We start from the raw sequence: 12,612 nt of genomic DNA, 5'->3' as shown, positions 1-12,612 counted from the left end.
TGAGGCGCTCGAACCCGACAACCTCATTGTTCATAGTGACTAACAAAGTTGCACGGCGACTCAGTGCATCAGCTACTTTGTTTTGTTGCCCTGACTTGTGTTTTAGTACAAACGTGAATTCCTGTAAAAAAAAGATCCATCTACCATACACACGGTTAATGTTAGCTTGACTATTAATGAATTTGAGAGCTTGATGGTCCGTGTAAAGTATGAATTCCCTCTGAATCAAATAATGTCACCAGTGTCGCAGTGCATGGACCACCGCGTATAACTCGATTTCATATGTAGACTACTTCTTGCGTGCATCGCTAAGTTTCTCACTGTAGAAGGCTACCGGCCTACCTTCTTGAGACAAAACTCCCCCAACTCCGACATATGAGGCATCACATTCGACTTCAAACAGTTTGTCGAAGTTGGGAAGTACAAGAACCGGGGTCGTGGATAACCTACGTTTGATTTCAGCAAAGCTCCTGTTGGCTTCGTCAATCCACTGAAACTGTCTTTTCTTCATGCAATCTGTGATTGGCGACACAATAGTACTGAAATTTTTTACAAACCAACGATAGAATGTCGCCAGTACATGAAAACTTCACACTTCGTGAATATTTGTGGGAACCGGCCATTCTCTGATTGCCTTCACCTTTTCCTCATCCACTCGAATGCCCGTGGATGTTACGACAAAACCCAGAAACAATAGGCTATCAATCATGAAGCTGCACTTTTTTAAATTGAGATACAGTTTATTTTTAGTGATCACTTGAAGGACCTTCTTGAGGTGTTCCATATGGGTGGTTTCGTCTTGACTGTATATCGAAATATCATCAAAATAAACCACAACGAACCGCCCAATGAAAGGTTTCAAAACTTGGTTCATCAATCTTATAAATGTGCTAGACGCATTCGAAAGACCGAAGGGCATGACCATCCATTCGTATAATCCTTCCTTGGTCTTAAAGGCCGTTTTCCACTCATCACCCAACTGTATTCGAATCTGATGGTAGCCGCTCCTTAGGTCCAATTTAGAGAATATTTTTGCACCCTCTAGCATGTCCAGCATATCGTCCAACCGTGGTATAGGAAACCTGTATTTTATGGTGATTTTGTTGATGGCTCGGCTGTCGACACACATGCGCCAACTCCCATCTTTCTTTAGAGTTAATAGAGCTGGTACAACACATGAACTCATGCTTTCTCGAATAAGACCCCTACGGATCAACTCCTCTACTTGTCCCTGCAGAATCTCGCACTCATTCGAACTCATTCGATAATGGGGACGATTAGGTAAACTGGACTCAGGGACAAAGTCGATATGGTGTTGGATATCTTGCATGGGAGGTAATCCATCGGGAAGGTCATCAGGCCAGATTTCTTCGAATTCATGTAGCAGTGGCCTTAGTCTTTCAGGGATGTTGGTAGGCTCGAGTTCTTCCCCTTTTATAATTAATGCATAAGTCTGTCCTATTTCCTTGGATTCTTCTACGAAGTCCCGTATGGTTAAGAGAAAACGGCCCTCCACTTTAGAAGTTTCAGGTGGTCCCTCTGGATCCATAGGGGCTAATATGGTCTTCCGGCCATCCTTGACGAAGAGATATATATTATCTCGCCCTTTATGAGTGGCGTCACAGTCAGATTGCTAGGGCCGACCGAGTTGTATGTGACATGCTTCCATGTCAACCACATCGCATACTACTTCATCCTTATAATGTTTGCCAATTGAAAAGATATGTTGCACTATTCAGTTACCTTTGTTTCGCTGACCTTCTTGATCCAACTGATTGTATATGGAGAGGGATGACGCTCCGTTTTCAATTGTAATTTTTCCACCATGACCTTGGAGACGATGTTCTTGCTGCTCCCACTATCAATGATCACGTCACAAACCTTTCGATTCACCATACACCTAGTGCGGAAGATGTTACGATTCACCATACACCTAGTGCGGAAGATGTTATGCCGCTATGGATGCACTTCTTTTCTTGGCACATATAATAGTCGCCTCATGACGAGCAACTCGTCGTGATCTTGCTGAACCCAACCTGAATCATCTGCCTCGTCCTCGGTGGTATGATCCTATTCTTCAATATCTGGATCTTCATAAGCGTTATCAGCACTACCATCATTGATGGCAAGGTTTGCCACTTTTCGCTAGAGATAAGTATTTGATAGGTGGCCTGGTTAGCCACAACGATAGCAATTATCGGGCCTTGACTAAGCATAGGGGTTCGGGATTCTACTTGGACCAGCAGTAGTCGATACGCCCCTTTGGAGTTTAGCTTGTCCACTTCCCTAATCTCGGCTCTCGTGCTCCTACAGGCTCCTTCCCCTTAGGCTGTGCAGTTCTCTGGGGTAAACTTGCCACAGGGATCCTCGCAGTAGGATAGGTCCGTGTGTTAGGACGTTCAAGTTGCCCTTCTGCCTAAGTAGCCAACTTGATCGCATCATTCATCGTCCAGACGAACTGCATCTGGACCCGATCCTTGATAGCCATACGCAATCCACCGTTGAATCAGGCGACTTGCTGCGATTCAGTCTCGACCAAATCGTTACATGCCGCCAGACGGTAAAATTCTTTTACGTATTCTCTCACCGATCAACTACCCTGTCAACAATTTTGGTATTGTTGGAATAATACTTGATCGTAATCGCTAGGAAGGAATCGGGCACGTAGTAGTTGTTTCATCCGTTGCTAGGTGCGGATTGGTGCTTTCGTCTGCCTGGTTCGCCCGAGTTACAGTTGTTCCTACCAAGCTGAAGCTCCTCATTTCAACTTGTAAGCCATAAGCTTGACCTTCTTTGCTTCAGCGATGTCTATATAGTCAAAAAATCGCTCAACTTCAGAAAGCCAATCGAGAAAATCCTCAATGTGTAGTTGGTCATTGAAGCAATGAATATCAACCCTCATCTTGAATTCTCGATCCGTTCGATCTACTCGATCGCCACCATGTCTGGGGTGTTGGAAGATTATGTCATCGATTTCCTCCTTACTAGAGCTCCCTTCCTCAGGAATGATCCTTGGATGCACTGCCGGTACTATCCTGCAATCAGGGCGATTACGAGTTTCAGCAATTGGCAGTGGAGGATTACTACCAGGAACACGGAGTTACCTTAGGTTTTCCGCCAAGAGATCTGCTATGTGGTCAATGGAAGCCTGCAGCCCTTGTATGGCTTGCTGATTCTCTTGTTGCGCTACTTCGAAAGCTACCGCCGTTAAAGGTAAATTCCCTGGAGCACCGCCCATGGGATTGTTGCCCGACCCGTCGTTAGAAGTCATCGATCCGAGGAGAAACCTCGCTTTGATACCAAACTGACGCAGGGGAGGACGTGAGGTCGAGCACCGTCTTCCTCAAGAGGATAACTATTCCGAATCCATGGAACTCTCTGGACTCCTCACAGAGACTTCTCGAATCCACGAGGAAAGAAAGCAGAAAATAGAAATAAATTCTAATAAATTCGAAATTGATTAATAAATGAATAAAAACGAGTTCACAACCCTTTAAATAGGGGTACCAAGCAATGGGAAAGAAATCAGAATCAAACTACAACTAAAACTCCTAGAATTCGCGACTTACTATAAATAGTAAACTTACTATTTATAGACGGTCGTGATGTCTACTAGTGCGCAAGGTTTTTGGCCAAAGATAGTAAGTGTCCTATTTGGCTTCACCAAACCGTTCTCCTAATTATTCTAAGCTCTTTTCACGTTAGGCGCAACTCCTAAAGCCCGACGGATGAAGAGTTATAATCAAACTAAAACTTACTATTTATAGTCAAAACGAAATTAAAATAGGAAAACAACCATCGATCCAGGGGTATTTCGCAATTCCGGGCTGCGTAACCCAGCGTAGCGGGGTTGGTTGGCTAAAGTAGCTCGTTCTACCCCAAAATCATATATTTTACGTCAGGTAACTCATTCCGGATTGCGAGATACGCCCGATCTAAGGTCCGATGGTCCGGATCACTTCTGTTGTTGACCAGGCCTTTTCTGATCCATCTTGGCCATGAAACTGTCCGCGACCCGCTCTACATCACGAACCCTTGACCAGGTGTTGAAACTCCTAAGAGTCTACCACCGGAGCAAGAGTAAGGACCCTTATGTTTGGTCCTTGAAAGGGTGTAAGTTGCTCATGTAGCATGCAGCTCCTTTGGATTTAGATTTATGGTGGAGGTTCTGGATGGGTGATGCAAAATCCAACAAGTTCAAATGCAACTAGGTGCATAGGAAAGTTTCCATACACAGATCGCACTAGATCATTTCTCTTCCTTAAATGAAAAGCTGAGATTTTCCCAAAAAGAGGAATTGGCCAATGATTTCATGCAGATATTGTGATTTGCTGTTTATGTATGATTCCAGTTTTGTGTACTTGATGTATTTTGATCACAGATGTAGCTTGAAGTCCATTTAGACATCTGCTCGAAAAGGCCATCTTCTCCAAAAATGCCGCTGCTGTTGTGGAAACTAATGAAACAAAATAAATAAATAAATAAATAATAAAAACTAAAGCTTTGGATATGCTTCACTTTTGGGCTCATGGCCTAAAATAAGCTGACAACGGCGTGGATAAAACAAATAGATGGCCGTACAGAGTCCTACCACCACGGAGGTCGTCACCACACAATCTTGCATCTGTGCAAAATTGAACTGACTTGGATAACATTTTCTTTTTGTTGGGTGATGTTAGATTGTATTGCAGGATAAAATGATTGATCTATGCATCGATAATGGATATTGCAATAAGAATCAAATCTGAATTGCATACTTGAATGGCAATAAATTGTTTGGATGTGAATAGATAAATTGATATTCCAGAGACTAAATGTCTTTCAACTCTTCTACTCACTAACTACAAGAACCTACTAAGTGAATTGCTAAGATGAAAACATACTCCTGCATTATCCACCACAACCAGTTGTTGAGACAGGACGCATGGACTATCTGTAGATTGAAAAGAGGAGATACAAAACCAATCTGTTGAATGACCCATGATACCCAAATGATTCAAAATTGGCAACGTACCCCATCATGTTTTTCTATGGTGGTTCAATTTTAGGTGTGATCGCTGCGTCCATGCCATATTTGAGTAGTATAGCAATTAACTCCGCAGGTCTATGCATATGAAAATGATACTTCCGCATGAGAAGAGGCTCTTGGGAAAGCTAGGATATCCTTAGAAACCTCTGAAAATACTCCAGACCATTTCTTAATCATCTTAAACTCGTGTTCATTGCTGGCATAGATGGTCATTTTGTCTAAAACCATAGCATTCTTCAACAAAAATTTCACTAGAATGCCTTGTCTCATTGACCTTCTAAGAATACGATTCATTGACCAAGCTTTCTGCTTCTTGAATTTATCTCCCCCACTGATGAAGCCAAATATCTTGATTGTCTTGAGGCAATGTTCAAGACAAGGAAGATTGGACTCTTGTGATGCCAAGTACTCTACTCCATGCAAATAATATTTCGCCATAAAATAATCAAAAGTTTCATCCCACTGAAAAATCAGAGAATTACCCTTAAGATCATATGATATTAAAAAGGAGCTTGAAAGTTGAATGTAAATGAATATCATAAAGATATAAGGGATAAAAGTAGAATGAAGTTATGTGGCACTCACATTGAGATAGAAAGTGGGAATTATATTTATAATGAGAGTCTCAAGATAAGGGGAACTCCTCAACAAACCTACAATCCCAGGAAGATCCCATCTTCTCAATCCTGTCTCTAGTATCAGACAATTGCAGCTAAAGATGGGAGCAGGAAACCTTGTCAACTCCCATATTGACAACACCTTCTCAAAATAAAGCTAAGTTAGAACTAGAAAAAGGACATAATATAAATGTTATAAATCTGATTGTCCTCTATAGATAAAATAATAAAAAAGAGAAAGCGACATATAAGTAATAAGTATGTGCGATTGAGCAATATGCATGTGAAAAGATAAAAATGAAATATGTACATTTTCTATGGTCTAAATATGATATGTTACTGTTTATTGGATTCAATTCACCAACCTCATGTTGGCTATGCAAGATTTCTCTCAAAGAAGAAGATTATAATCATCTTTCGCAAAATCTGAGAGGTCCCTTCTTCTTGAGAAAGACATGACAGAGCATGGATGGTCAGGATCATTTTTTTCTTTCATGGCCATTAACTACTCTTTTTATGTCGATTGTGGTTTTCATCCTTGGACTTGCTAGATCTGGTTCGGATTGACCAAATCTTCCAAGGTACAGTCCTTGCAACAATTTTCTTCCATCACAACTAGTAAGTTATGATGGGGGAACTCTCAGAGGAGTTTCTGTTAATGGGTGGACCAGGATTATGTTCCTCAAGCCTACTTATGACAGCCTATTCTTAGACAGGCCACCAAATGACATAATAGAGGAGTTACTCTGCTTTTGGGTTTATAAATTCAAGTTCCCCAAAGGCCGGTTTGATTTTCCAATTTCCTATGTAATGTAAAGTAAATGAGCCATCATATCATTTCTAGGTGTTTGTTTGAACAGGAATTATGACTTATCAATCGAGAGTCAAATACAGTTGTAAAGGAAAGAGGTAAAGTAAATTGTATCAGTGCATTTTCACATTATAAAACTACCATTTTTATAGTGATTTCTAAGTGAAATAAACAATGTAGCAAAATCATTATTGTAGACAAATGCAAGTGATGTGAATGCACAATTACAAGAGTAAATAATAATTACCCATTTACAACCATTTACTGTTGTAATTGGAAAACCAAACAGGCTCTAAGGCCAAGACTTATGTACTTCTCAACAAATTTAGTTTGATCAGGACTCAAACCATACATTCTATCAATCATGCATAAGAAGCTTGCACATTCAGAACATGAAGTAGAGAAAATCCGAAGAGATGTTGGTTATTGGCCAATACAAATTCATAAGAGCAAACTAAATGTATCTCAAACTTGTGAAAACTATAGAAGCACCAAAAGGAACATTCACAGAGCTGTTAACAAAGGTTTTCCTAATGGCTCACGGAACTCCATATGTGGGTCCCAACACTCTTTTAACTTGACACTGGTTCATCCATCACTTGCTTTGAGCTTACAGTCATTGGTCTCTTGGAAGAAACAAATCTAAAATTGAGAGGATTTATGAACTTGCATCCAGATTTCTTTCAAAGCCAATAAATTCTTCCATGCTGTGGAATGGGTCAAAAGGGCTGCAATTCTTGTGAACCATCCAACTTTATTCAAAATATTCTAATTGATTCAACTTTGGAGCATTACCATACTAAGTCTTCAGCAAGCTTGTTATCCTTGAAAGGAAGCAATTTTCAATGTTTTATCTCCATCATTAGACAAAAACAACTAGAAGTCGCTAATGTTTTACCTCCCCATGTAGGCAACACTGAAAGAAATGTGAAAAATATGAGATAAATACTACTTGGCATGTAATGCATATTTCCAGTTGATTCTTGATGTCAAAAGTAACATAGACCATGATTAGAATGTCGTATCAAAAATTAAAATGTACATACCAGGAGGTCGTTTGGCATCTCTACAAATATGAGCATATTTGCTTCTTCTTCTTCTTCTTCTTTTTTTTAAAAATTATTTATTTATTTATTTATTTTAAAGTAGATTGTTTGGTAATGGTCTAATTTTACATTTATCAATTTCTAGAGGTTTTTACCTCTTAAACTTTTTAGGTTTGCGGAGTTTTTTTTTTTTTTGGATAAGTTTGTCCCTAAACTTTTAAAGAAACTCCCATGTTGCCCTCTTCTCTTCTCTTTATAATCTCTCCCATCACATCAAAGGTGGGCCCACATGTTGAATGACCCCATAATGGTGGGCCACACAAGATAGATGGTCCACATCAAAGGAGGAACCCACATGATGGATAGTGGGCATTGAAGGTGGGCTCATAGTGGGGTCTTGGTATCGATTCCCAAGTGGGGTGTGGCTAAGTGGGGTGTGTACTAACAAGCTATAAAAAAAAAAAAAGGTTGGCTCACATGATGTACGGTTGAAATTGAGGTGGTCCCACATGATGGAAAGTTGAAATTGAAGGAGATCCCAAATGATGAACGACCCATATTGAAGGTAGGCCACACACAATAGATGGTCCACATTAAAGGTGGGGCCCACATGGTGGATGTTGGACATTGAAGGTGGACCAACATGATGGACAATTGAATTGAAGGTGGGCCCACATGATGAAATGACCTATATTGAAGGTGGGTCCACATGATAAATGACCTATATTGAAGGTGGGCCACACACGATAGATAGTCTGCATCAAATGTGGGACCCACATGATGGATGGTGGACATTGAAGGTGGGGCCCCGCAAAGATAGATGATCCATATCAAGGTGGGCTCACATAATGGATGGTTCACCTCAAGGTGGGCCCCGCATAATGGACGACCCAAGTCAAAGTGTGGCCCTGCATGACGGTCTGTCCACATCAATTCTGAATATTAATGAAATTGGCAATGTTTTGCCTTATTTAATTTGAATATGTATCTTAGTTCATTTGAAATTGTTTTGAACTTAAGTGTTGGTGAAAGGGCTTGTCCTTAAGTCATTAGAGTCATGTCTATTGTCACAAGGTAAAAAGAACTCATTCGGAAGGATTAACCTCATTTCCTTTCACTAGTCGCTTAAACGGAGTGCAATATTGGTAGCCTAGAGGACTCTGGATCTTCGATCGCAGTCTCCAATCTGTCTGTCTTGGTGAAGGTATACCAACAATTCAATCAACCTTTGAGTCAGGTGGGCTTTGGCACACCGTGCATCCTACTCACACATGTGTACCAAATCTAGACTCTAAATCACACCAATGGTCCAGTTTGATTGAATTGAGTGTAACACCCACTTCTATAACATTATAAATGAGAAAACACAGAGAAAAGAAGAAGAAATCATTGTGGCTACTGAGTATAACACACACATTTGACACGGCAAAAAAGCATACCTGAACACACCAAGTGCAGACTTTAAGAACTCTAGCATGCCGAAGAGCGTCAAGAAGTGCTCGAAAAATATCACGATGCTCGCTCTTTTCGTAATCATCCCAACCGGCATAAAACGACTTTTGCAAATTGGGAGTTGCATTAACCAAAGATGGAAGGTTCTTAAAACGATGTCTCGCAGTGCCTATATCGCCAGAAATATTCAAGGACATGACATTGGGACCCAAATTTCCAACCCAAACTCTGAATCATAATCATTCACCATCAACTTCCTAACATTCCGACCCCTGAAATCGAGTCGACTAATACCATTGCATTTGTAAAGAAACAATTCTTTGAGCACCGGGCATCCATTCAAAACCCGTTCCATCTCATAATCCGCCATACTGGTCTGTTCCAAAGAGAACTTCTTCATGTTTTTCCAAGAAACAATTCTTCGAGCACCAGGCATCCATTCAAAACCCGTTCCATCTCATAATCCGCCATACTGGTCTGTTCCAAAGAGAACTTCTTCATGTTTTTCCAAGAAACAATCATGGGCGGATTGATGTTGACGGAATTGAGCCTCAGCTCTGTCAACGAATCGTTATTGAACGAATCAAGGGGCAATGAGTATGAGTCAATCCCAACAAACTTCCAATAGCCCCAATTTGAAAAACCATCACCGGAGAGTTCGAGATGGATTACTCGGGCCTTTTTCCACAATGCGAAGCGGATCCAGTCATCAATGATGGGGGTATAAAACTTACCTTTATAATAGAAGACGAGATGGAATTCCTGAATGGTAGGGCTTTCGTAGAGAATCAAAGCTTGGTTGACGAAGGATACGAAATCGTTGTCGTTTCGTTTGCAGAGACGGGATTTTTGGAAGTGTAGATTTGGGGTGGAAGTATACAGATGGGCCCACCTTTTTGATAGAAGGACCGTCTTCACTGCATCGGTGGCATGCAAGAAGGAGAGGATGCAGTGAAGGATGGAATCTGGTAGATTGCTGATGTGGTCAGGGTTTTGAACGGTGGAATCTGGTAGATTGATGATGTGGTCAGGGTTTTGAACGGTGATGATGTTTTGTTGTTGAAGCATGGTCGATGAATGGAGAAATTTGAGTGGAGATTTTGAAATGTGTTTGAGGCGAGAGAGAGAGAGTTCCAATGTTTATATGACTGCGGTTGAAACTCGCGGAAAAGAGGATGCGGCGAAGGCCGCGGATTTCCTGCGAAAGGCCGCGGGAAGCTCCTTCTGTGAGTCATTTTAGACGTTTACAAAAATGAACCGTATCCAAAAGCTCAAATAATCCGTACTAAAGAAAAATTGTGGTTGGGAAAATTCCTACCGTTGAAACCTTATTCGGTTCAACAGTGATGTTTAGATGCCATCCATACCGTTAAACGTCATTCCTATTGGGATGACTTGAAAACAAAAAAATTAGCCTGGCCTCGTGAATACTTTAGTTGTGGATGTTTAATTATCACATTTTCGGCTCACTTGAGCTTTGGATCGGTTAATTTTTCACAATATGTCCAACTCACAAAACGGATGGACTAGAGGATTTTTAACAAACATCACAGTGGGCCCACCTAGTTCCCAGTGCAGGCGAAAGCCTTTGCAGCAAGTTCCCGTGCAAGGATGCTGGGTGGGCCGACTGTAATGTATGTGAGAAATTCATTCCGTCTATCCATTTTGAGAGCTGATTTTAAGACGTATGACTAAAAATAAGGTGGATACAAAACGAAAATGGGTCACACGAGAGAGAAAATTGGGGAAAGAAATTCCCACCGTTGAAACCTTCCTAAGCTCCACATTGATGTTTATGTGTTATCCAAACCGTTTATAAGGTCATTCCCAATGGGATGAAATGAAAACACAAATAATTTCCTGATAAAAAACTTTTATGGCCATAAGAATGCTTCAACGGTGCTCACTGAATTCCCACGGTTTCCTCTCATGTGGTTTACTTGAATGTTTGATACTACTCATTTTCCGTATTACGTCTTATAATGATCTCGCAAAATGGATGAACAAGATGGATTTATCAAAAATATCTCGGTGGGTCCTACACAGCATCCTTGTGCAAGTACTTAGTGCGAAAGGCAAGAAATCTGGAAATCGGATTGTGTACTGAGTTACTCAGTACGCTCTTATCGTACTGAGTAAACTCAGTTGGGCCCACCGCGAATGCATATGCTTTATCCACGCCGTCCATTCGTTTTTATAGATCATTTTATGGGTTCAACCCAAATTTGATGCATATACAAAGCTCAAGGGGGCCATACCACTAGAAAAGGTGAAAGTATTGATTTCAACCGTTGAAAATTTTCTAAGGCCCCCAATGATGTTTATTTGTCATCCAACCTGTTCATAAGATCAGAAGGACATGGATGAAGGGAAAACACAAATATCAGCTTGATCTAAAACCTCCGTTGTCCCCAAGAATTTTTCAATGGTAGATGTTCAATTCACACGGTTTCTGGTGGTGTGGTCCATTTGAGGTTTGGATATAATCCATTTTTGAGATAAAGCCCTAAAATTATGTCCTAAAAGAGATGGACGGAGTGGATATAATGCATGAATGACACAGGGGCTCACGGAGTTTACTCAGTATGCTTACCGTACTGAGTTACTCAGTACGCAATCCGCTTCTGGAAATCCGCGTCCATGGAGATTGGTGATGTAGGTTGGACAAAATCGGACTGCGTACTGAGTTACTTAGCATGCTCTTATCGTACTGAGTAAACTCAGTTGGGACCACCTTGAACGTGTGTGGTCTATCCACACCGTCCATCTGTTTTTCTATCTAATTTAAGGGGTTGAGCCCAAAATTTAAGCACATCCAAAGATCAAGTGGATGATACCACTGGAAACAGTGGGGATAATGATTTCCACCGTTGAAACATTTCTAGGCCCACAGTGATGTTTATTTGTCATCCAACCTGTTCATAAGATCATGCAGATATGGATGAAGGTAAAAAACAAATATAATCTTGATCCAAAACTTCTGTGGCCCCCAATAATTTTCAATGGTATACGTTCAATTCAACTGTTTCCAGTGGTGTGATCCATTTGAACATTGGACATATCTCATTTTTTGTCTCACTCCATAAAATTATTTTTTAAAATGGATGGACGGAGAGGATAAAATACATAAATCATGGTGGACCCCATAGAGTTTACTCAGTACAATAAGCGTAGTGTGTTACTTATACGCAATCTGCTTCCGGGTTGGACACGGATTTTCTGAGACGACAATATAGGTGAGGCCCTCTATGATGTTAGTTAGAAATCCACTCCATCCATTCGTTTTTCCAGATCACTTTAGTTGGTAGGGCTAAAAATGAGGTAGATCCAAAACTTAAGTGGGCCACGCTACAAGAAAAGGTGGTTAAGGAAATGCATACCGTTGAAACCTCCCTGGGTCGACTTGAGCTTCGAAAATACTTTATTGTTGGGTTTACACACTAAAATGCGCTCGCAAAATGGATGGACAGCGCGGATATAAAAAACATACACCGAGAGAGAAGAGAGGAGCGAAGACGGTATTGGAAGCACATGTTGGAACGTGTCAGATGTGTGAGAGATCCGGGCCACTCATCATGTCGGTTTTGGTGTAAGAATTCTCTGGTTCAAAATCAGGCTGGCTCATTCATCTGTGGGGGTCCAAATTTCAACGGTCAC

At 40.9% G+C, this 12,612-nt stretch overlaps 1 protein-coding gene and 1 long non-coding RNA gene across 2 annotated transcripts; both read right to left on the bottom strand.

Annotated features, from left to right (window-relative positions):
* Positions 1 to 4,732: 4,732 nt before the first annotated feature.
* Positions 4,733 to 9,072, bottom strand: LOC131236482 (uncharacterized). The gene is made up of 2 exons (XR_009166759.1): positions 8,943 to 9,072; positions 4,733 to 5,788 (listed from the first exon to the last, which is right to left on the bottom strand). It is a non-coding gene; the product is annotated as an uncharacterized LOC131236482 (long non-coding RNA).
* A 279-nt stretch (positions 9,073 to 9,351) lies between these two features.
* LOC131253462 (F-box/LRR-repeat protein 25-like) lies at positions 9,352 to 10,023 on the bottom strand. The gene has a single exon (XM_058254497.1). The coding sequence runs from the start codon at positions 10,021 to 10,023 to the stop codon at positions 9,352 to 9,354; it is 672 nt and encodes a 223-aa protein (XP_058110480.1).
* Positions 10,024 to 12,612: the final 2,589 nt, after the last annotated feature.

This window comes from Magnolia sinica, chromosome 1 (assembly GCF_029962835.1).
Source record: "Magnolia sinica isolate HGM2019 chromosome 1, MsV1, whole genome shotgun sequence".
In the NCBI taxonomy this organism is placed as follows: Eukaryota; Viridiplantae; Streptophyta; class Magnoliopsida; order Magnoliales; family Magnoliaceae; genus Magnolia; species Magnolia sinica.
This window is presented reverse-complemented; position numbering and strand designations above follow the sequence as displayed.

Excerpts from the sequence above, each read along its gene's own strand:
- LOC131253462 (XM_058254497.1), bottom strand. The coding sequence starts at position 10,023 with ATGCTTCAACAACAAAACATCATCACCGTTCAAAACCCTGACCACATC.